The sequence below is a fragment of the Sphaeramia orbicularis genome, chromosome 13 (assembly GCF_902148855.1).
Source record: "Sphaeramia orbicularis chromosome 13, fSphaOr1.1, whole genome shotgun sequence".
In the NCBI taxonomy this organism is placed as follows: domain Eukaryota; kingdom Metazoa; phylum Chordata; class Actinopteri; order Kurtiformes; family Apogonidae; genus Sphaeramia; species Sphaeramia orbicularis.
This window is the reverse complement of record NC_043969.1, coordinates 29,206,341-29,229,702: the sequence shown is the minus strand read 5'-3', so window position 1 is coordinate 29,229,702 and position 23,362 is coordinate 29,206,341. Positions and strand designations below refer to the sequence as shown.

The 23,362-nt window shown below is 36.8% G+C and overlaps 2 protein-coding genes across 2 annotated transcripts in view; both read left to right on the top strand.

Annotated features, from left to right (window-relative positions):
- The window catches only part of schip1 (schwannomin interacting protein 1), a 243,072-nt gene extending 227,037 nt beyond the window's left edge, over positions 1-16,035 (top strand). Inside the window, exons 10-15 of the mRNA XM_030151863.1 lie at positions 4,654-4,772; positions 6,711-6,828; positions 7,458-7,655; positions 12,494-12,617; positions 13,659-13,752; positions 15,113-16,035. Of these exons, the coding sequence (XP_030007723.1) occupies positions 4,654-4,772; positions 6,711-6,828; positions 7,458-7,655; positions 12,494-12,617; positions 13,659-13,752; positions 15,113-15,164 (705 nt within the window). The 3' untranslated portion in view covers positions 15,165-16,035. The remainder of the gene's footprint in view (positions 1-4,653; positions 4,773-6,710; positions 6,829-7,457; positions 7,656-12,493; positions 12,618-13,658; positions 13,753-15,112) is intronic.
- A 4,291-nt stretch (positions 16,036-20,326) lies between these two features.
- On the top strand, positions 20,327-22,671 carry il12a (interleukin 12a). Its single transcript, XM_030153047.1, has 7 exons — positions 20,327-20,345; positions 20,507-20,652; positions 20,775-20,864; positions 21,008-21,049; positions 21,831-21,974; positions 22,106-22,147; positions 22,247-22,671. The coding sequence occupies exons 1-7, from the start codon at positions 20,327-20,329 to the stop codon at positions 22,385-22,387; spliced, it is 624 nt and encodes a 207-aa protein (XP_030008907.1). The 3' UTR covers positions 22,388-22,671.
- Positions 22,672-23,362: the final 691 nt, after the last annotated feature.

Genomic DNA, 23,362 nt, shown 5'->3' with positions numbered 1-23,362 from the left:
CATTTCTCCGCTTTCACTCGCTTCTTTTTTTTTTCCTTTTATCTTACCGTCACCCTCCCCCAATTTCTTTTGGCACCACACACACAGGTGCTGCCTCTTCCACTTGCTGAGCTGTTCTCTTTCAATCTGAGTGACAGGAGCAGCCTTACACTGACCTGAGGCTGAACTGTATAAAGGGTCAAAAGTCAGCCCCCTTATCTGGGATGGAATGTAGCGCTGCCTAGACAGACAGGTTTCAGATAGCACATGAAGAGCAGAGGAGTTACAAACACAGTGCACTTTTTTTGCTTTCACAGACAGGATGTAGAGTTTTAGCATGTGTAATTGTCATGCATGTAAACAAACACAAAGTATTTCCAGAAATTCATAAGAGATGGTCAGATCTATACCTGTAAGGACATTTGTGTGAATTATGAAGCCCCACATGCAGAGACAAAACACATAACAAGACACAGTGACCTTGGATGTGTTTGCAGAGCTGTGAGCTCAGCTGCAGCTCAGTGTCAGGCCTGGAAAACAAATCAGAGAGAAGCTGACCCTCTCTGGGTTCTCACCACTGCACACAGATAGCCCAAACACAGAAACACACATGTATATAGTATAATTATACCTTCATAAAAACCCAACAAAGTGCATTTTTTCCACAGCTGTACCAGTCTTTAGCAGGTTCACTGCAATGTCATGCCTTTTCCCGATACTTCGCTAAAGCAGCCACATGGCCCGAGCTCACGAGACGTGGTATTTGCGTATGTGTGTGTTCATGTGTGTGTGAACAGTGGGTTCTTGTCTCCAACCACGAAGCGAAATCTCAGTCTGTGAAAAGCCTCCATTGTGCAGAATAAGGGAGAGCACTTATTGAGGAATGAAGGGAAATAGAAGAAGGGGAGAAGTAAGTGTTGATAAATAAAGGATGCTTTTAAAGGGCTTCTACCTAAAGCATATTTTTCTAATTTATAGGGTAAAAAAGAATAATTTGTAATCGGAGGGAAGTAGAAGATGAAAAAGCGTAGGCATGCAGAGATAAACGCTCTCACACACACATATCCACATTTATTCTCATCTCAGATCTTAACCACCAAACAATTTCTCTCCACAAAAGCCGGCAATTTGGAGGAGGAAGATGGAGTGTGTTCTTTGTTAACACAGATAATTAAATTCATCTCCCTTGCCTAATATAGATTTTCAGGGAAGATTTGAGGACTCGAAACCAGCCCCCTGCCGTCCATTTCCAGGGTCAATTCCCCCTCTACATCTGCAAATGAACGGTTGTAGAGCAGAGTGGAGGAGAAAATGTCTTTGTCAATGAGGGTTTTTCAGCGGAGGAAATTGCTTAGTGAATTTGAGGAAAAACACAAATTAGGCCAATTGTGTTCCTTCCAATCTAATTTGGGCAGTGACGGCTCTTATGCTCAAGGCCAGAAAATGAAGGAGGCGGTTACGACTGTCACTCACTCCCTCGGTCTTGGTGTATAGGCTTCTCTCTTTGTAAATGTAATAGATCCAGCAATTTTACAACATCAAAATCGTGTGAAAATAAAACACTAAAATCTCAAAACACTCTTATATATCTAGTATTCCTCAACCACAGCACGAGACAGAAAATTACCACTAACACATATAGAGTAGATTGATACATTTACGGTTTAGTCATAATGTTTTGAGCGCATGAGCCAGTCAAAGGAGCTGACAATGTTGTGTTCACCACCAGTGGTGTGCATACTTTTACCTGATATTGTGAAGTCATACCTAGAGGGCAAGAATTAAGCAAGCGTGGAACTAAAATACGGTCAAATACTGCAGTTGTTTCATCTCTATTTACAAAATAATGTGTCACAAAACTGCATGAGTGAAGTATTATTGATGCCTAAAATAAAATCACCGTAGTATGATTTTGCTTTGTGCACTGATCTCAGTCTTTTTTTCATTTAAAAAGACATTGAAATGATGAAAAAAAAAAAAAAAAAAACTAGAACATGCATTCACTTCCCATTTGCACCTGAACCCCTTCAGTGTCATATTCCACACCTTCTTAAATGCTTTATGGGACCTCCATGACAGCTGTTTTGACCACACAAAGAAATGCTGTGTAACAGATGATGTTTATACAAAGACAGGAAGTTGTGTTGTGGGGCAGGTGTCGGATACTGAGTGTAATGTTCATGCTGACTTCATTGGCTTTGTCTGGTGTTGTGCAATAGGATACAACAAGCATTAATGAGTCAGTAGTGTGGAGGAGGTTTATGATATGAAAGTGTATCTTCTGGTGTGTGCACATGTACATAAATCTGAAATATTATCCAAACATATTACACATTATGTTGTCCTTGAGGACTTAATGAGCTTTTTAAAGCACTGCAGCAGCATATGCTCTTTGTTCTGCCTCATATATTTAAACAACTTTTCCCTCTCATCACTAGACATAAAAAGCAAAACACAACAAAGAAATTTCTTACCCTGTCTTTTATGATGGCAGTTTATTGGAGTTTTGGACTTTTGATTGGATTAGACGTGACACCAATAAACTAGATTTTTTTTTTTTTTTTTTTTTCCAAAACACTTCACTTTCCTCAAACCACTGTGTGTGTGGTCTGACAAGAATATTGAAGCTAAGCTGTAAACTTTATGGCAGTGATTCCATTTGATTTGTCAGTACTCTAATGCAAAACCTCAGGACAATCCACACCACATGAGTCAATAGAAACAGTTAACAATGCCCAGAGAACCTGCGGCTCCTCTTGGCTGAAGTTGCTGTTCTGGGAGTATCTTGACGGACAGTGTGTCAGCTCTACTGTTGTTTAGTTTGTATAAATTGTGTTCATCTGCACAAATGCGTTTGACCCGCACTGTACCTCACAGGCTGCAATTTCCTCTTTGGAGAATTGAATTGAGGTTCTCAAGTGTGTTCGTCTTGGCTCCCCAGGCTATCTTTCAAGCACACACACCCACAAAGGAGCAGTACCAGTCCACTCTTCTGCATGTAGTGTGTGCCATCAGTGCCAAGAGCGTCTTGCGGGCTCTTGTGTGGAGTGGGATTATGTTAATTTGTCCTTGGTGGAGGCATTTTCACCAACGCCTGCACACAATTGTCAGGAGAGACAGACAGGGAGCGAAAAGGACTCTGTGAAGGAGTTGAGAAAAAGAGTGGGAGCGAGGTGAAGGTGTGATGAGCAATGTGGTGATGGAAGAACAGTGGTACTGAAGGGAGAGGTAGCGTGATCAGAAAATGAGATCAGGCTGAGGCAGATGAGAGAAGAAAACAGTAGATGAGTGAAACAAGTCAGCAGAGACACCTTATCTTTTTAATCAGTGGGTGTGGGGCATCGTTTCAGGACCTTTGAGGGGTTTTAACATGTTTATCTCAAGAGTTGGAGAATTACAAGTTAAGATGTAAGTACACTGTAAAAAAGGGGTGTCTAAAAACAAGATAAAAACAGTAAATTTGACAAAAAAGATACTCAAAACAAGTGAAATATCTGTCCATGCAGCAAGATAATTTCACTTGACAAGATTTCTTGTACTAAGAAATAAACATGTCTGCAGATGTATGAACAGTTAAAATCATAAATTAACTCTTAAAACAAGATGCATTATTTATCAATTCTAAATCTAAGTTGTCTGTTTTTTATCTTGGTTTGAACCGAATAATTTGCAGTGTAGAAAATCACTGCTTTTCTCATGATAAAATATGTTATTATGTATTCATCCTTCTGTCTGAAGAGTCACGGCCAGTGTATTGGATGTTGATGTGAGAAGAGTGATATTTGGAAGACTGTGTATGAAAATCATTTACAGAATTCAGTCTTCATGTCTAGAATACTTCAATATTTGTGGGCAGCAGCGGTATGAGTAAAGCATTCTTTAACATAACTCTTCCCATTTGCTTAGAAACGGTCTGTTTCAGTTGTCTTCACCTCAGTTGTATGTGTTTACCTGCTACTGGCAAAGACGAAACATCCTGTGGTTGTTAGTATGTTCTGACATGTGTGAGGTACTGCCAAGGCTGAGGCGACAGTGAGTGACAAAATCAGGGAAAGACGCCAAGTGAAAGTGACTCCTTAGTTTCTGAATGAAGGATTTCTGCAGAATTAAACCTATTGGAAACAGGTTTTAGTTTACTATATGGTATGTAGATGTGTGAGATGAGAAGGCCAGACTTTGTGTGTTTATGAGGCACCAATGTGTGGTTGATCTGTATGACAACAGCACCACCTGCTGGCAAACACCAACCCCAACAACACATAATGATCCCCACTTAGATATTTTACACCACTTTTCACTGCTTCAGCTGACTCCACAGTTTTTTTTTTTGTTTTTTTTTTATCAGAGCTTGTTAAGATGAACCTCTTACTGCAATTTAAAAGGAGGCTGCCGCTGCTATTTATACACATGCACACGTGATTTGGACTGAGTGCCCTGCTATTTGTGCACACAGCTACTCGTGTTGAGGGAAAAGATGTCAGGGTAATGTAGCATGTGGGGCAGGTATATTTAACTATGTGGGTTCAAGCTGCTATGACAACAAGTATCTACCTAGCTAAAAAAAAAAAAAAAAAACACATTCAGACCCCTGTGTTAAAATACCTCATCAATCATCTAAAACACAGTGAGCAAAAACTAACCTAGTCATGTGATTTTTTTTTTTCTTTCTTTCAGGCCCAAAAGAATGAGAGAGAGTCTATCAGGCAGAAGTTGGCCCTGGGCAGTTTCTTTGACGATGGGCCAGGTATCTACACCAGCTGCAGCAAGAGCGGCAAACCCAGTCTGTCCTCACGGTAAGACTTCTTCTAACCACCGTCACATTACTTTTTTCTTACTCAAAAAACACACATGTGACTGGTTGCTGAAAAACACAAGGGTTTTTTGTTTTTTTTTAACATCACACGAAGTCTCACAACTAGAAAGATATACCTACACAATGAGGGCATTAGTTTGAAGTGAAAACACAGAGAACTAAAATAAAACAGGAGGTTTAAATCTGAGAGTGCATATTTACTGTAATGTTCCTGAAAACAAAGGCCAGACAGTAGATAAGAAATGACAGGAAGCAGAGAGAGGATTTGTGCAGCGTAAATGAACCAGACATAATCAGCCCTTGTGGTTCTCACTTCCTTTTAAAGACACCTACACTTGCACACGCACTGTTGCACATATGAACACTGCCACTGCCTCCTACACTGTACCTTACTGGAACTAACTGTTCTGTAAACACTCCAATTCCTGTGACTCCAATCACGTGGCTTTCTTAATATTGTCACGGCATATTGATGACTTATTTTGAGGCTAAATAACAGTCAGATGACAGTGGTGTGTAAAAGTGTAAAACAGTTGTCTACAGTATTAAATCACAACTGTGTTGAACCCTGACCAACAATACATTTTAAAGGCTGCTTCCAGTATACATTTGGTTCATATTTATTTCTTAATTTATTTAATTTGCATAAATATCTCAACATTAACATGGAATATTAATAATTACCACATAATAATATTATGATTCCCCTTTTTTTATGGAATAATTTAGAGAAGCAGCTGAAAGTGTCAAAGCTGGATACTGTGGAGGCATTTTAGTCAAATATTTATGATCACTTTACAATAATTTCAGAACTTTAATACAGATATAGATTAACTCTATTGATCCCAGGAGGAAGCTAATTTTTTATCAAAAAAAGAAAACCAAAGAAAACCAAACAAACACTTATAAACAAGCAACTGTCAGTCTATTAGTCATCAGACAAAGGTGTTACAGTCTGATTGCATCGGAATACTGTCTTTTATTGTATATCAGCCACATATTTTTATATATGTATGTATATATATATATATATATATATATATATATATATAAGCTGTTTGCTTATATTTTATGTACTTATTGTTGTAACAATATTAAAATTAAGCTCTTGAGTATTTCTTCTTTGAAAAAAACATTTTTTTGATATTGATCAGATTTGCTCCTGGTTAGATAAATAATATAACAATTATAGTAATAAATGTTAATTATTAACAAAATACAGACATATTTCTTCACACTTAAGCAGCTCCTAGCGATGAATAAGTTTGAGTATTGTAGAGTAACTCTGTATTTCATGTTGGCTATGCTGAAATAAAATGAAAAAGAAAGAATCGACCTCTCTGGTCCTATTTTAATCGTGACTCATTGGATCTATGCTGTGTAATCAATCAACTCTGTTTGTAATTACTGCATTGAATAAGCAGACTATTGATCCACAGTGGGTTGGATCTACACCGAGTGTTATTCTGATTCTCAGTGGCAAAAAACACTCCCGCTGGTCCCAGGCAGATTGGATCAGACCTACCAGAGGCACCTTGAATCGATCCTTATTGAAGACAAGAGGGGAGATGATTAAAAACACAAGCCCTCCTTAATTCTAACCACTGTGCACCGCTGATGAAGGCAGCCAGTGTCTGTTTCGATTTTCTTTCCTCTTTTAACTGTTCTTTTTTAACAGATGGTATCATACTGACAGCTGCATGTGCATACAGACAGGCCTGAATGAGACAAAGTAAGACGTGAACTCTTCACAGGTTATTCCTATTAACAGCAGTGCTCTTGACATCTGTTGGTTTTTGGCCCCGGTCTGACTCAGTTACAGCAGAAAGAACTAACACTGGACTAACTTGACTCTCATCTCCATGTATGCTGATATTAAGTTGTTTGTGTCTCTGTCTGTCTCTCTCTTCCTCTACAGGCTCCAGAGTGGGATGAATCTACAGATCTGTTTTGTCAATGACAGCGGCAGTGACAAGGACAGTGATGCCGATGACAGCAAGACAGAGACCAGTCTGGACACACCTCTGTCCCCCATGGTACGCAGCAATACACACAAAATAACAATTAAAGCACAAATCTTGAAGTCACTGCAAAATAATGGTGAGACAATTTATGGTCGTATCTAAGTGGAAAGGCCTGATTCAGTGTAAGACTGAAACAGAGCAAGGATGAAAGCAGTGAAACTCGAATTTCACTATGAGTCAGTAAAAACTATCCATTTAGTCGCTATATGAATGTCTGTGTTCACGTTTTCTGGCCTGTTACCCAATTCACGCGCAGCAAATGAGAGGTGAATAGGAAAAAGCCCGCCACAGCCACGGATGACTGCCCACATTAACCTCCTGTCAGCCTGAGACATGTTTAACAGAAAGAAAAGGACAATGAGAGAATTATCATCTTTTTACATGTTCATCCTCACATCCAAGTTCAGTAACATTTCTGGCAGTTTGAAAAAAAAAAAACATAAACACTTAATCCTCTGGCCTGATCTGTCTTATCTCTCCTGCTTTTCCTCCCTTAGTTGTTCCCCATTGTTCACCTTCATTACTATACACCCACTGCTCTCTTCCCTCATCTTCATTCTGTTCACCTTCTACTTCATATTTTATTCCTTCTCACTAAATTTGCCTCTTCTTCTCTTCCTGCTACCGCCGTGTCCCCGCAGTCCAAGCAGAGTTCATCCTACTCTGACAGGGACACTACAGAGGACGACTCCGAGTCTCTGGAGGACATGGACTTTCTGAGTCGACAGAAGAAGCTGCAGGCAGAGGCGAAATTAGCCCTGGCTATGGCCAAGCCCATGGCAAAGATGCAGGTGGAGGTGGAGAAACAGAATCGCAAGAAGTCTCCGGTTGCAGACCTGGTCAGTACCAATAAAATCATACCATCTCTGACTGTTTTACACTGAAACAGTAGAAGGAAATTCTTGAGTTCCATGTAATTTGACTTGAATTCAGGGTACATTAAAACACTGATTTATACACTGGTCCTAATAACTTGTTATGAAGGTTTGAAGTTTTCTTAATTAGTTGCTGGTTAACGGTATCATTGCAATATTGATCTTAACCCAAAAAGACCCAAACTGGTGTCCAAAAGTACCTACTCATCTATGTTTAATATCTGTTAAACCACTAAATCTATTAAAAAATGTAAATAATAGGTGTAAAATACAGTTTGTCATCTTTTCATGGTCATCAGATATGACCCATTTGGATGTTCAGAGGCTGTGTAATGAACACAGAAACACCGTCATCTTCTACAACACTGATTCACCCGTCAAACCCATGGAGTTGGATCAGTGACAGTTAATAGAGACACTTTGTTTATGTTCAGTTATTGATGTATTTGCTGAAAAAGTCACTTTTTCTTCTGTTTTTTGTTTCTGACATAATAACCCTCAACTTTAACCCTCCTCTTGTGTTAGCTTTCTGTTACCATCTCTTTTATTAAGGGATCGGTTTTGATTCATGTCTTAAATCAGCTATAAAATACACTAAAAACAATTACCTATCATCCGATTTGTTTCTCATCTCTTGGTTACCTTATTAGGTTTCCTTATCCATGAAAATATTGGTTTCAGTATTTTTGGTGTGGGCCTCGGGGCCTTTTTTTTTGTTAGTATACCCATCAATGTGCACTCTGCAAGTCACCAACTGTATACTGAACTGACCTCACATGTGTGGACAGGCTTGTTTTGTTTTTGTGCAGGTAATGTATATTGGATAACAAGGCAAAATGAGAATCCCCAAAAGCTCACATGATTGGGAGAGGAGCTGGCTGTCAGTGTGTTGACTGACAGTGTACTTATGGTTTCAGTTTTGGCTGTAATTATTGTTTTATAATCTTATTTTTATAACTGGGTCAACACCGACCCTAACAACACAAAAAGATAGATAGATAGATAGATAGATAGATAGATTGAATGATTGAATGATTGAATGATTTATTTACTTTATTAATCCCCTAGGGGAAATTCAAAATACAAGGTCATAGTTTCAGTCAGAGCATTTCATAATTTAGTGAAAACATTTTTATGTATTATTTTGTTGAAATAGAGGTTTCAGACAAAGTCAAAAAGCCTTGATGCAATGCACAAATTTTGTGGTTCATTTATACATGTAAAACCTAATATGGGTCAGTGCCGACCCTAACACAAGAGGAAGGTCAGTCTGAGCTTTAATGAACATCTACATGATCAGTGAATTAAATACTGGAAAATTCAGGATTTTCACAGAAAAAATGCAAAATACAGGAATAGAGGATAATATTAAAATAAATGGTGATAAATTATTTAAGAAAGGTTAAATAGAGAAAAAAAATCATTTGGGAACTGTCACAAAAGTTGTACTGGGTCTTTATGGGTTAAATGCAATACACATTTTATGGTGGAAAAAGTGTTGAATCTTGTCTAAACATAAACACCTGTACACGAAATACTGTCTGAAATTAGACAGGAATGATCTAATCCAAGAGCATACATGGAACATTTGAGCAACTCCAGAGAATGGCATGTTTTTTTTTTTTTATATATAAAATAATACCTACACATTTTGGTTGATCCTATGTTCTACCTTCAGTGACAGTAAAGTGTTGTTATGTTGGCATTTTTCTGGAAACACTGTAATGGAAAAAGTCACATTTAGTCACATTTTCATTGTAGAGATGAGTAAGACACTGGAAAACCACTAGCTGTAGTGTTAAATGTTAAGTTATTTTCTGAATTGCCCCTACAATTAGTCAACACAGATGAAAATAAATAGGTGGGTCAGGCTTGTTCATGAGCAGGTCAGTGTATGTCATGATGATGCTACAGGAAGCCTCCCTTTCCCTTCCTCTGCACCCATTTAGAGGAAGAACGGTGATGACGACCCCACTCATCATTATTTCATCCGTTTTTATCTGCCTCGCTGCCTCTTTGGGATCACACACACTGACACACACTCACACTTGTTGAACTTACACGCTCCATATTTCTACCCAGACTCGGAGGCAGAACCACTTTACTTATTCAGAGAAGAGAAGGGCAGCTTGGCCTGGTCCATCTATAATTCATACTCCGGAAAGCATTGACTTTGGTGTTTAGGGATGTAGCAGTGCTTAGCAGTCAGAAGACATCACTGTCACATCCAGACTGAACACACATCGAATATTAACATGTATTAAGGCTACATCTGCCTGCAATACCAACGCCACCTCTGATCTATGCAGAAGTTAAAGGTGTTAAATGCTTTCATAGCATAAAAACTTTGCTTTTAAAATGCTACCACTTAATTTAATTCACTTCCAAGTTAACTGGATTGTCCTTCCTGCTTGTCAAGGGCAAACGATGGGAATTTGGCCAGCACAGTAAGCTTGCATCCAAATGTCTGTGTGTGTACTTGTGGGTTTACTGGAAACTCAACAAACAGAATCAAAGAGAAACAGCCAGAAAGTCACTGAGAGAAAAGAGAAAGCGGGATTTAGAGTTATATTCTGCTGTAAAACCTTGGTGCTGCCTTTTGACTCCATCCAGAGATGTACAGTTCTTCAGTCTGATATCGAGCCATAGCTGGTGGGGGGTTTGCTGGCATTGAACACTCAAATGGTACATTAGTTTTATGGTCACTTTTCCACAGAAACTCACTCAGTGGTCAGCAGACTCTACTGTTGAGTCAGAGCTAATACCAAGTTAAAACCTTCCTCAACACCCACTCACCGTGACTCTGACATATCACTTCTCCCTGTGTGTCTCTATAGTCCCTATTCTGTGCGTGTACTCACCCGAAACTGAAACTGACACATGGCAGCCCCGCGTACAGTTGCATCAGTGCCAAAGTGAAAGTGAAAGATGGTGACAAACTAGTGCGTCAGGCTCGCATGCATGTGTGGCACATGCAGAGAGAGGACGCGCATTTTCTCACCCGCTGTTTGTCGAAAACAGGAGATTAAAATGGGAGGGAGAGTGAAAATGGGTGGTGGATGTAAAAGTGAAAGAATGTAGACTGGTTTGGTAGGAATGCTGAAGGAGGGAGCATCTGGAAAATAAAAACTTTATGATTGTTTGCATGTCCTGGTGACACTCATACTGGCTGATACTGTGGAGCAACCAATGGTGATAGTGGGTACACAGAAAACTGAGAAAACACAATAAATGCAGGAACATGGAGGCGCTGTTTTGAAGCTATATTTAGTCAAATAATAGTAAATAAGACGAGACAATAGCCCAAAAAAAAATTCCGGACTCCAGACTTTTGAGGCTTTTCATTTTCATTCTCAGGGGAAATTGTGTGAGTTTTCACCTTGTGTTGCCACTCCACCTTAGTCTGTGGTTACATAACCAGCACCTTCACCTGATAAAATGAGATGTGAAAAGTTCCCATGTTGAGAGGGATTATTTTACAAATGCATAATGAAAATTAAATCAAATTAACCAGGATACTTTAGAAGGTAACAATACTCTCATAAAGCAGTCGTGCTGTTGTGCAGCTGCTGCAAAGTGAGGGTTTATTATTGTTTCAGTGAAGATTGTCTTCCACAATTAATTGTTGTTAAGTCAATGAAGCCCGTGAGGAAGGTGGAAAATCCCTGTTTTGCCAGAAATAAGCAGATATTCAGTATGAATTATAGAAAAACAACTGTAAATGTAGCTAATATTCACATTTTAGAATCTGTAAAACTTATTTATTAGATACTTTGTGGACATTGATTCTGATTAGTTTCTATCTACTCATCATAACAGTACTATTTGTACATCATGTAAAATAAACACATTTGTTAACACTTGGAAACTATCTGCTGCAGAGATAAAATGTGCAAAATCTTACATATTTTGATAAGATGACTTGGAAAACAAATGACAGATGTGCTGATTGACTAATATTTTTAAGACAGATGAATTGTTTCTACTTACATAAGGGTTTATATGTACATGTATGTATGCATTTATGTAAGTTGTACATTAGGAAGAATATGAAAAGTTCATGTATTCTAATGTACAAACAGTGTTTTTAGTAGAACTAGAAGTAAAGAGATAAACATTCCTTTTGAGTAAACACCATTATCTCATTAATTCATAGAATTCCAAGTTTTGACCCAATACTATGTCTTGAAAACTACAACAAACCTGCACTTTTTACTTATTTTTCTTTATTAGTGACTTAAATTTGGCAGGAGTTTCACTACTTTTATACTAGATGCATTTTTCTTAAAGAAGAGTTTGTATTTGCATTTGCATTTTTTTTTCTCAGTAAAATCTTTTTACCCAAATTCAGTTCAATTCAGCTTTATTTATAGAGCACATTTCATGCACAAGGCAGGCGCAATGTGCTTCACAGCAGGTATATAACATAAAAACATTAAAAAAAAAAACATTGAAAAAAAAAAAAAAAAAAAGACACACAGGGCTTTACAGAATTTGTTGGATATGAAACAAACAAACAGTCAATTAAACAGTAGAAGAAGGGAATGGATTAATGTCCTGGGCATCCCCCTTCCTTAGACCCTCCTTCTCAGCAAGGAAAAACTCCAAAAACGCAGGGGGAAAAGAGAAACAAATGCATTTTCTCCTGATTTATTGAAAAGTAATGTGAGAAACACTAGAAAAACAAAATCGAAAACTGTTTATGCCACTAAATATTAGTTTTAGTCTACCCTGTATTAAGAAAGTACCTTGTCTAATGGGATTTTTGCTGATGTCCTGTGTTTGTTTTTCTCTGTCTACAGCTTCCACACATGCCTCACATCAGTGAGTGTCTAATGAAAAGAAGCCTGAAGCCCACCGACTTGAGAGACATGACTCTGGGACAGCTCCAGGTTATAGTTAATGACCTGCACTCCCAAATCGAGAGTGAGTTGACCACAAATAGATGCTCAGTACAGTTCAGACCTTAAACACACAGTCACTGACCTGGACTTTCAATTGCAGAAATGAGCAAGAGCACAAATGGGGAAAAACATGTACATGCATACTGACCCCTACCCTCCTTAGTGAATGTGAAAGTACTTTTAGTGTACATATGTTAGTTCAAAGAATTGTACCAGTTATAAGCTTCCCCTTAGTATTTACTGTCACTGTATTGCACAGATCATTAATCTATGATCTAACATCAGATAGCCCCAAAAGTCCCCATGAGTGCAGAATCATGAGCCAGTTTTAACCTACAACACAGACTTTCCCAACTATTTTGTTGGTTCAACATATTTTTCTGGAAAACATAAAGAACAAAAGCTGGACACATGATGTGAAAACAGTCAACCACTGTTCTATTGTCTTTTATTTCAGGTGACCTTATGATGTCATGTAATACCAACTCTAACCCTAAAATAAGTCACATACACTGATGTATGCAGATTTATTTCATTTACACCTCGTATTGGTAAAAAACACTTGGTTTTGGCCAGTTGTGGCTCTCTGTTTAGTAACATGATAAATCAAAGTTCAAGGTGACTTTATTAATACCTGTAGGTAGATTTATTCTGCAGTCTGGAGAGGGCATCTCAAACGTAATACACAAAAACTTCATTAAAACCACAGGACACATACAGGGGACAGATTAAAAATAGCACAGACAAAAGACATGGACAGGTACTCCCAGCAGCTTGCTGATCATCAACAGACTAGAAATAAATAGATAAAAAAACAGACTAAAATATATAAAAGTCATCAAATATCACTCTAAAAATGCCAATATAAAACCTGTAAAAAGCATGATAAAAACATCATGATATAATGATATAATACAAGGGACGATAAATAAATAAATGATAAATAAGTTAAGACCACGTTAAAATAAGCCAGAGCCCAAGAATTAAAATAAAAGTTAAATGGCCTTTTATTCATTGTCTGTCTCCATTTTTATATCTTTAATTCATGTCTTTTTGTCTCCAGGTCTGAATGAGGAGCTCGTACAGTTACTGCTGATTCGAGATGAACTACATATGGAGCAGGATGCCATGCTGGTTGACATAGAGGACCTCACCAGGTAAAGAGACAGTGACACAGGAACAAAGAATTAGTCACTCCATTTTTGCTCCTATGAACATATGTTCTCACATTTTTATCACAAATACACTCATTTTGAGTGTTGTTGTACTTCCCATTATTTTTGTTTGCCAGACCCAACTTCTTTACTTCCCAGTGAAAATGCAAATCTTTACTCAGGACTATACACTTTCATTTTCTAAATAAAAAGGTCTGGGGTTTTTTGAAATGCATGGGTACTATAACTTCTAGTCAGTGTTCAAGGAATAAACATGGCATTTGTTACGGATTAGTTTACACAGGGACTGAAAATAGTGTCTGAAAATACTTAGAGCAGCTGCACGGTGTACTGGGGTTCAACTGAAAATAGCAGCGTCCGAGTTGGAAATAAAAACATCACATACCCAATGCAACACTGGATCAGAGTTATGTCTTACATTTTTTCTGCACAGCAGCAGCACAAAGGATTAGGTGACTGAGTCTTGTCCTGAGCCCATTTAGTGATTTAAGGTTTAGTTTAGTTTTAGTTAAGTTATGGTATACAGAAGGGTTTTTGGAAATAACGACCAGTTTGTTGTACATTACTATCCCACTAAATGACTATTTAGTGAAGAAAATAATAATTTCACAAATAATACTGATGTAAAATCAAATGAGTTTGTTTATTCTACAGTTGGAAGGTTGTCACTGACCGATCAGAATTAAGAGTGTGTGTTATAATGTGTCGTTTTCTTTGGGGCTACACATTAAACAAGGGGGTCAGGATTCTCCTACTAATTAATTCTGGTAACTTTTAGTGCTACTTTTTCTGTATTAGTTTATGGTGGAAATGTCTTAAATGTCATATTTATGTAAAATAAAGCTCAAAATATAATGTAGATGTGCATGTGACACTGATTCACATCAATGATAAATATATTTTCAGTGATTTATAGACTCCTTGAAGGACTAATCTTGCACAATCTGACACAAGCAGAAGTGTTGCTGAAACCCGTATGAGGTTCTCATAATGTGTTTCAGGAACATTTCTGCTACAGTTTAAAACATGTCAGATTAACAGATTGATCAAATTTGTTGTTCATGTTAAAGTTTGTGTGAAAGACTTTTATTTTTTGGAAATAAAAGGACATGCTCTGAGTAATGTTATAAGGCTTCTGTAGTTGTTTTGTTCGGGGGTGGGAGCAATGCACATGTATCCCCCTTAAAGCTACACCAACCTATACTACTATCTACTTAGTGCCTGGGCTCCTTTGTATTATTGCAGATGTAGTTTTTTCATGAATAAACTGAACTGACTGAATGTACAATATTAGTTCATGTATCCTCAAAGTAACTCTCTGCTCTGTGTATTTTTTCTACAGGCATGCTGAAAGCCAGCAGAAACATTTGGCTGAGAAGACCCTATCCAAATAAGATGCCCCGCCCCCCCGCTCCACTCCGCCGTTGTCCTCAACCAACCTCCCCTTCCCTCTGAACCAGACTTTACTCCCACAGCCATTCCACCTCTGCCCTGTCTCGATCCGAACCCCGCCAGCTTGTCCCACGTATTTTGCTCCTCGCTGCTCCCCCCGTTTCCCCACGTCCACCCTCCTGTCCGACCCACTGGTTCCAGTGGAAGCCGCAGCACAGAAGAAAGCCACCCCCTTTCATTTGCTTCTGTGATTTAACCCCAGCGCCGCTAAGGATGGAGGAGCAGTTCCTGCTTCCTGGGAGAAGAGGAAACTGATTGTGTGTTGTCATGGATTCTGTCCCCAGCTTCCTGTGAAGTGATCGGCCTTGCTTTGCTATTGTTTCTTTTAACTTTCTACATTCGCCACTAAATTATAACTGTCAAATCAAAAATTGTGGGAAAAAATAAAATAATAGTGAAAAAATTAGTAGAAAGTCAGTCATGCGAAAAAAGAAACAACATTGTATAAATAAATGATGAAAAACTAACTTCTTCAGACCATGTTAAGTTGGACAGTAATTTTAAAGTATTTCCAAGTCGACCTGTTTTTATTCTGCACAAATGGTAGTTTTCAACTGAGAAATGTTTATTTGAAGGTGCTAAAAGAGTGTAAAGGAAACATGCCTGCCTTGTAGTGGAGTCGTAGCTTTTGGTAATACGTTCACTCTAATTGCTCTTCAACATTTTGTGAATGTTGATTTTCTGACACAAGTCATTTTAAATGAATAAGTGTGTTAATATCGTTTTCATCCTATTGTATTGAGAAACTTTATTTGAGGGAAGAAATGTTTATGTACAGATATGTAAAATAAAGAATAAACTTTGTTTCATATATTGGTGGTTTGTTGTGCAGAATATTATGTGTGTAAAGCCGCATATATGTAGTGTGTGTGTGTGTGTGTCAGCTGCTGCATTTGCTCTTTGATGTGAACTTCCTCTTTCTGTTGAACGTATGTAGCGTATTCATAGTAACATTCACACTATACACAGAATGACTTTCTGCTGTTTCACTCACATGCTCTCTGCGATACTGGTTTGAGTGCTCCTAATAGTTTGTTATTTTCATTCAGTGTATTGAAAACATTTCAGTCTCAAAACATTCACACACTATAAACCATATATCTTTCTATATTTTATCTTTATTAACAGAGAAAAACAGACAAAAACAAACCATCATACAACAGTAAAACAACATAAACAACATTTATCCTTGGTGACAATAAGTAGAATGAAGAAAAAATAAACTAAATTAAAATTTACTTTAATGTCACGTAAAAACTGTCACCACATGAACTGTGGTTTTAATGGTATATGAAGGACAGCTTCTTGAGGTTATTAAGAGTAAAGTTCTTAAGTGACTATATATGACTGGAAGCCTCAGTAATGAACACAATGTGATATTTGATGAAAAGATAATGAGCGTCTCTGTGAGGAAGTTCCCCTTACCTCCAGTGGGTCACTGATCAGACCACACTGTTTTAATGGAGGATTTTAAGTTTCATTCTTTGATGGTCCTGTAGCGAGGCCAATGAAAGGCTGGGAAACTCCTGTTCACCGCTCACTCACCTCAGCAGTTTCAGACATTCCACTTCCTTTCATTTGTTTTTTGAGTTAAACACAACAATCACACATCCACAAATATGAAACTGGGTGATGTAAAGAGAGGATGAAGTCATGTTTAATGAGAATTATTTCACATTTATTCCCATGTTGATTGGGGGTGTCTCGTGAGTAGTTCCAACTAATGGCCCAGACTGGCATACTTTCCTGAATTACATACTTTTTTGAACACAATAGTCTTATTGTGTTGAGTGATGAAGCATAAAAACATTTTAATGCACAATTTATTGTGTTTATACACCGGTTCATTAGGTTCTGATAAATATGGATTGAACCTTTGGGATACGCAGACAGTATGGTCTACAAAACTATCAACCTAGACTATTTATTGGTTATAACAAGTGAAAAAAAAAAGTGTAACAGATATGTAATTATTGTACCTGGTCGAAGGTGATTATTGATGTGTATAAATAGGAATAAAAATAGGATTGTATCTGAAAACAAAAGAATTCCAACTTTATGAACAATGATTAGTGAGTAAATTATTTGAGATTATATATTTTTGCTAAAAACATGCATTCAGATTCTGACTTTGTTGTCCTTTCATAAAGAATCTTCTCTATCAAGAATAATTCACATTGTCACAGTCACTTCATGAGAAGAGATAAAAAATATTTAAATCCAACTTTATGGGCAACAGTGTTTTCATGGCTTGATCACGTTAAACCATATAATATAGGGTAGATGAAATAGACATGAATTAAACAAAAATTGAAAAACTTTGAGAAAACACATGAAATACTGACACAACCAAAACTCATAATGCACCAACACCAATGAATGATATATAGAACTGTTTACATTTAATCACAATACAAAAATATTCAAAATAATAGAATAAACCAAATGATACTTACATTGTTTGTTACTGGTTGGATTCAGTGAAACACTGGCTGTCCAATTGTCAAAGAAAATAAACTCACAATTCAACAAAAGCACCAACAAGAAAATCCAAATAATCAATGAATATATCAGTAAATACTTGTGTGTTTGTGTAATCCTTAACTAGCTACAATTAAGGATTGCATAGTATTACAACATTATTCTTTGAATTTTGCATTTTTCAGTGAAAAACAGGTATTTTCCTATATTTAATTTACTGCTCATGTAGATTCGGTCAGTATGTAAGATTTAATGAGCATCATTGTATTAAAGATTCTTTTTTGATTTCTTCATAAGTGTTCATTGAATTTGTACTCTGTGAAGGGTCCATACCTTTGCCAAGGCCCCTCACTCCTGTAATCCCATCAAATAAGGGAAAAATAAGCAACCTCCTCCTATTTTCAGAAATCTGCTCTAAATGTGAAGGGTTCCCACTTGGCATGTGCCCTAAATTTCCTGAAAATCTATATTTAACTGAAACAAGGCAAAGATTTAAGTCATTGCAGAGATGAAGGAAAAAGGGAAAGGTAGCGTACCCACATCTACATAATATAAAAGTTATATATGGTTTATGGCTTAAATGGCAGTTGCATTTTAAAGATCCATTTTTAAATAGTTTTTCTGTCATTACCCTTTTAATAGAATATTAATCAGTTACTTTTTTCCAGGATATAATAATTATTAGTATCATTTCAAGTAAATTTCTTTAGACTTTTAGATTTACACATTTATTTTATTTTTACCTAACACAAAAATGTGCTTTTTAACCCTTTCATGAATAGTGGTCACTACAGTAGACAGCTATTCTACAGCTGTTCTATTGTGTATTCATGGGTTTTATTGTTTTAGTTCCATATCAGTGTTAGTTAGTTAGTTAGTTAGTTAGTTAGTTAGTTAGTTAGTTAGTTAGTTAGTTAGTTAGTTAGTTAGTTTGTTTGTTTGTTTGTTTGTTTGTTTGTTAGTTTGTTAATGCTGTTTTTATTTTCGAGCACCTAGAGTCAGATAACAAAGAACCATACAACGTGGTCAAACAAATTTTTTGGCACTCAAAAAGCCAACACAGTGGACACTTATGCATCATCCCATGCAACTCATACCGTTACTGTAACTATGCTGTTCTTGATAAACCTGATCTACAGTGACATGTTTTAGTGTAAATCAACAAAAAAAAACATTTTTTTTTTTTTTTTGCATATTATCTCAATGAAGTGAATAATACTTAGTATTAAAGTAAAAGTAAAAGTGTTAAAATGTGGGAAAACATCTGATTAGCAGCATTAAAAATGTTTTTATTGCATAGTTATTCATGTCACTCTCTGGTTTTAAATACATGTTTCTTTGCTTCAAAAATTAAATGTATGGGTTGAGTGGACATTTTTGTACACCCCCCCCCCCGTCCCGTCCCGTCCCGTCCCGTCCCAAAAAAAAAAAAAAAAAAAAAAAAAAAAAAAAAAAAAAAAAAAACTAAATTGCATGTTTGTTTTTTTTCATGCCTAAAGAGGAATAAAAACACTCAGGTTAAATATTTTGACTAGGGTTTTCATAATTCATGCATGAAAGGGTTAAAGTTAGCCTTAGCACCTTGTAACTTACTTTAATATCATTTGAACACATTTCATTTCTAGTAAAAACTGGGATAATTCAGTCTTTCAGCGGAAACTGACCTATAGTCTGTTAGTGTTGGTTGATGAGTCTCTGTCACATTATTTTCTTCGTAAATGTTGGGATTGTTTGACCTCTGCCCTGTCGGACCTGCTGGTATCTTTACGTGAATGCAGATGGGTGAGTAAACCCACCCACACTGACAGGAGGGGAAATACAACGACTCTCTACTGACCTCAGAACCACTGACTGGTCCACAGATGATGACAAACACAACAGAGATCATTAGTCAGGGTGGACATGTCATGTGGTTTGGACCCTCTCTTATTAACTTAAATTTAAAAAAAAAAAAAAAAAAGTCCCTTTAAGGGGTCCCATATTTACCACCTGATCCTCTGACTGGGTTTACCCGCCCTTTCCACCGGTATTGGTGGATTTCATTATGATTAGAAAATAAGTGACTTGTCAGAACAGGTGTCCTGTTATTAGTAAGAAACCAACTGGGTTTAAATGCAGGAAAAATTCATTTATTTTATTTAAAGTTGGAAAAATAAATTGTGTGTCATCTCTAAAGACACCTTTGATAATTATGTCATAAATGAATGTGTGTACTAACTGATGCTCATGACATAAAGGCAGATCAATAATCAATGCATGTGATCAGATCTAAAAGCCTTTCAGTTCCTGATGCTGCAGGTGTCAGCTTCACTTTCACACCCGCGTTTTTTTTTATCTTCGAGATTCTTTGTCTTTCTTTCAGTTGTTTCAAAGTTACATCATTTTGTTTTTTGTTTTGCTTAATTACTTTTCCCATCCATACTTCCTTATTTTCGCTCATCGGGTTCAAATAAACAAGGAAATTACACATGACGTTTTCTTAGTTTTCTTTTTGCTCAAGAAAGGCGTTGATGTTGGTCATGTGAGGGAATCCCCGACAGCATCTGCATATAAATGAGGCAGATGTGAAGGCAGCATCACAGAGCTGAGTGACAAGACACAGACATTTGTATCTGATCCGAAAATGGCACACTTTCATTTGTGTAAGTCAGAGCGGAACCACATACAGAACTTATCTCTGTATCTCCGGGATCTGCGGTTATTTTTCCATGAATATTGTTTTGTAATGCAAACTTTCATAAACTGCCCTGTGAACTGTGTAGATTCTGCTGATGTTCATGCAGTCACTCTCCTTTTACCGCAGACTTCAGCTGTTGTTTGGCGCTGATGGCCCTGACCTGGCGCACATCCACCGGACTCCCAGTGCGCACCGCAAGCGCAGACCAGTGCGCCCAGTGCTCACTGCTCTTCAGACACCTGCTGGTAAACATCACAGAGCTCCTCAAAAATGTGAGTACAACTTAATGTTTATGGAGGATCACTACTTTATTTAAGTAATTTCTCCTTTCTTTGAATAAAATGTCTAAATGGAATTATTAATTTATTTAATAATATTTTTGTTTCAACTGCAGGAGGCGATATGTTATGCGATGACCTCTGATAAAATACTGATAGAGAGTAAATCCGATACGGTCCTGGCCTGCGCACCCACTCTGAACCAGGTAATTCAGTTATTAAAAGTACACCTGATTAGTATTCTAACATAATTTGTGCTATCTTAAACAAAACTGAGATTTTTTTTTTTTTTTTTTTTTTGTCATAACTTTGGATTTGACGCTTATTTTCCGTGTTTTCAACCCCTTAGACTTCAACGTGCATGGCGCAAAAGAATACAGCCTTCAGTGAGGTAAGTTGAATTATTATTATCATAATTATTATTATTATTATTATTATTTTTTTTTTTTTTTTTTTTTTTTTTTTTTTATTATCATTATTATTAATCCATAAAGACCCAAACAGCTACTGGCGACCAAAACATCTACTGATCTAATATGTTTAAGAACTTCTGATCCACTAATCCTATCAATACATGTAAATACTTGGTGTAAAATGCAGTTTTTCATCTTTTCGTGGTCATCAGATATGACCCATTTGGACGTTCAGAGGCTCTGTAGTGAACATGAAAACACCATCATCTTCTACAACATTGATTCACCAGTAAAACCCATGGAGTTGGATCAATGACAGTGGATAGAGATGCTTATTTTTGTGTTCGGTTATTGATATATTTGCTTAAAAAGTCACCTTTTTCCAGTTTTCATTGTTTTTAACTATAATAACCCTCAACTTTAATGTGAGCTTCCGTGAACATCTACATGAGAAAGAAATTAAATACAGGAAAATACATGATTTTCACTGAAAAAATGCAACATACATAGGATACTGTTATAGAAAATGTTAATAAATCATTCAAGAAAGGTTTAATCTAGAGGAAATTTAAATTGGGAACAAAAGGGTACAAAAGTAGCACTGGGTCTTTATGGGTTAAACAAATATTGGATCAATAAACAGAAATACAACTTTCATTTTAGAGCAAATTGTCTTTCAGTCCACATACTGTACATTCACACAGTAAAAGTTACTTTAGTTTTAGAATGCATAAAAATGACCATCTTTATTTCCCTCAGACTGAATGTTACAGGAACATCATGAAGGACTTGGCCCACTATGATGCTGTTATTCAGTCCTACCTCAACTTGCCGAATAGAAGATCTCAGGACGAAATTACACTTCTGAGACCAACCCTGGGAATTATTCAGAGCCTGAGACAGGTATGTTTATTATGCAAGTGTGGGAGAGGCAAAGACACACAAACAGAAACAGATACAGTGACAGTGAGACAGAATCTCCTGGGAAATAACATTTAAAAGTTTCCTAATAAAATCTGTCTCGGTTTGTACAGAACTGTTCCCTAATGCCAAATGAGCAGACTGACTCTTCAGAGGTATGTTCTGTTCTTTCTTTTGTTCTTTTTGTTCCCCATTTACTCCTCTTTCTTTGTGTTTTTTTTATTCATGATGTTTCCTCTTGCGTTGTCTGTTAGCAGGATGATGTCGATTTGTGGGAAGACAACTCCTACGAAGACAGGAAGAAGATGTGCAAGTTGATGAAAGGTTTCCGCATCCGAGCCATCACCATCAACAGAGCACTGGGTTACATCAGCTCCGGAGATCACATGAAGTAAACACACCTCTGCATCCAGGTCATCACCACCATCACTCCAATCAATACCAGAATATCTACTCTCATTTTGATTCATCACAACCGAACAACGCTTCCTGATCGTTCACTACCATCATCTGTAACTACTAAGTATGTCTATACACTGCATGAGCTGCACGGTTATGAGTGATTTGTGCTCAGACATAATAAGCTATGATCAGCCAGCCTCCTGACTCAGTGAAAACTAAATATAGTTATATACACACACACACTATGAGCTAAATGATATGAAGAAGACACTGAAAAGTTTAGCAGTGGAGGCTGAATGGGCCACTATGAATCTATGAATGTATTCCAACATTTGGGAAGAATGTATCTTTTTATTCAAGATCTATTTATTATATTTATTTATTTGATGGACTGTGGTGTTATTTATTGTTATTTATTATAATAAAGTATTTTTGGTATTAAGTTCTGATGTGGAAAATCTTAATTTCTTTTGTGTAGAATGTGACCAGATGGCAGCTTGTTAAAAATAACACTTAATTTTATGGATTCAAGATTAAAAATTCAAGATTCTTTATTTTCATTCAACATTGGTATGATGAATGAAATTACCAAACACAGGATTGATAATGAAATGAAATGAAGATTAAAAAAAAAAAAAAAAAAGGGTGGGGGGGGGTATGGATGAGTGATCCTACAAAATTAAGACTAATACTCAGACTTCACAAGACTTGGAAAATGTACTTTTGTATTCAGTTAAATATACTGCATTAAACTGGTCTAGAAATTTTTAGAAATTATCTCAGAGATTAAATGTGTAATATTTTACATATTTTAATAAGATGAATTAGAAACAAATGACAAAAGTGCTGGTTAGTTGATGTTTTCAGTGTTATTACACATATATATTCATTTATGTGCATTTTTACAATATATTTATGAATCTTCAAAAAAAAAACATTCTGTCATTAATTCACAGAATTTCCCATTT

Coding starts and splice junctions, on each gene's coding strand:
- il12a (XM_030153047.1), top strand. Junction 21,050..21,830: donor AGAATACAGCCTTCAGTGAG/GTAAGTTGAATT, acceptor TATTTCCCTCAG/ACTGAATGTTACAGGAACAT. Junction 21,975..22,105: donor TTATTCAGAGCCTGAGACAG/GTATGTTTATTA, acceptor CGGTTTGTACAG/AACTGTTCCCTAATGCCAAA.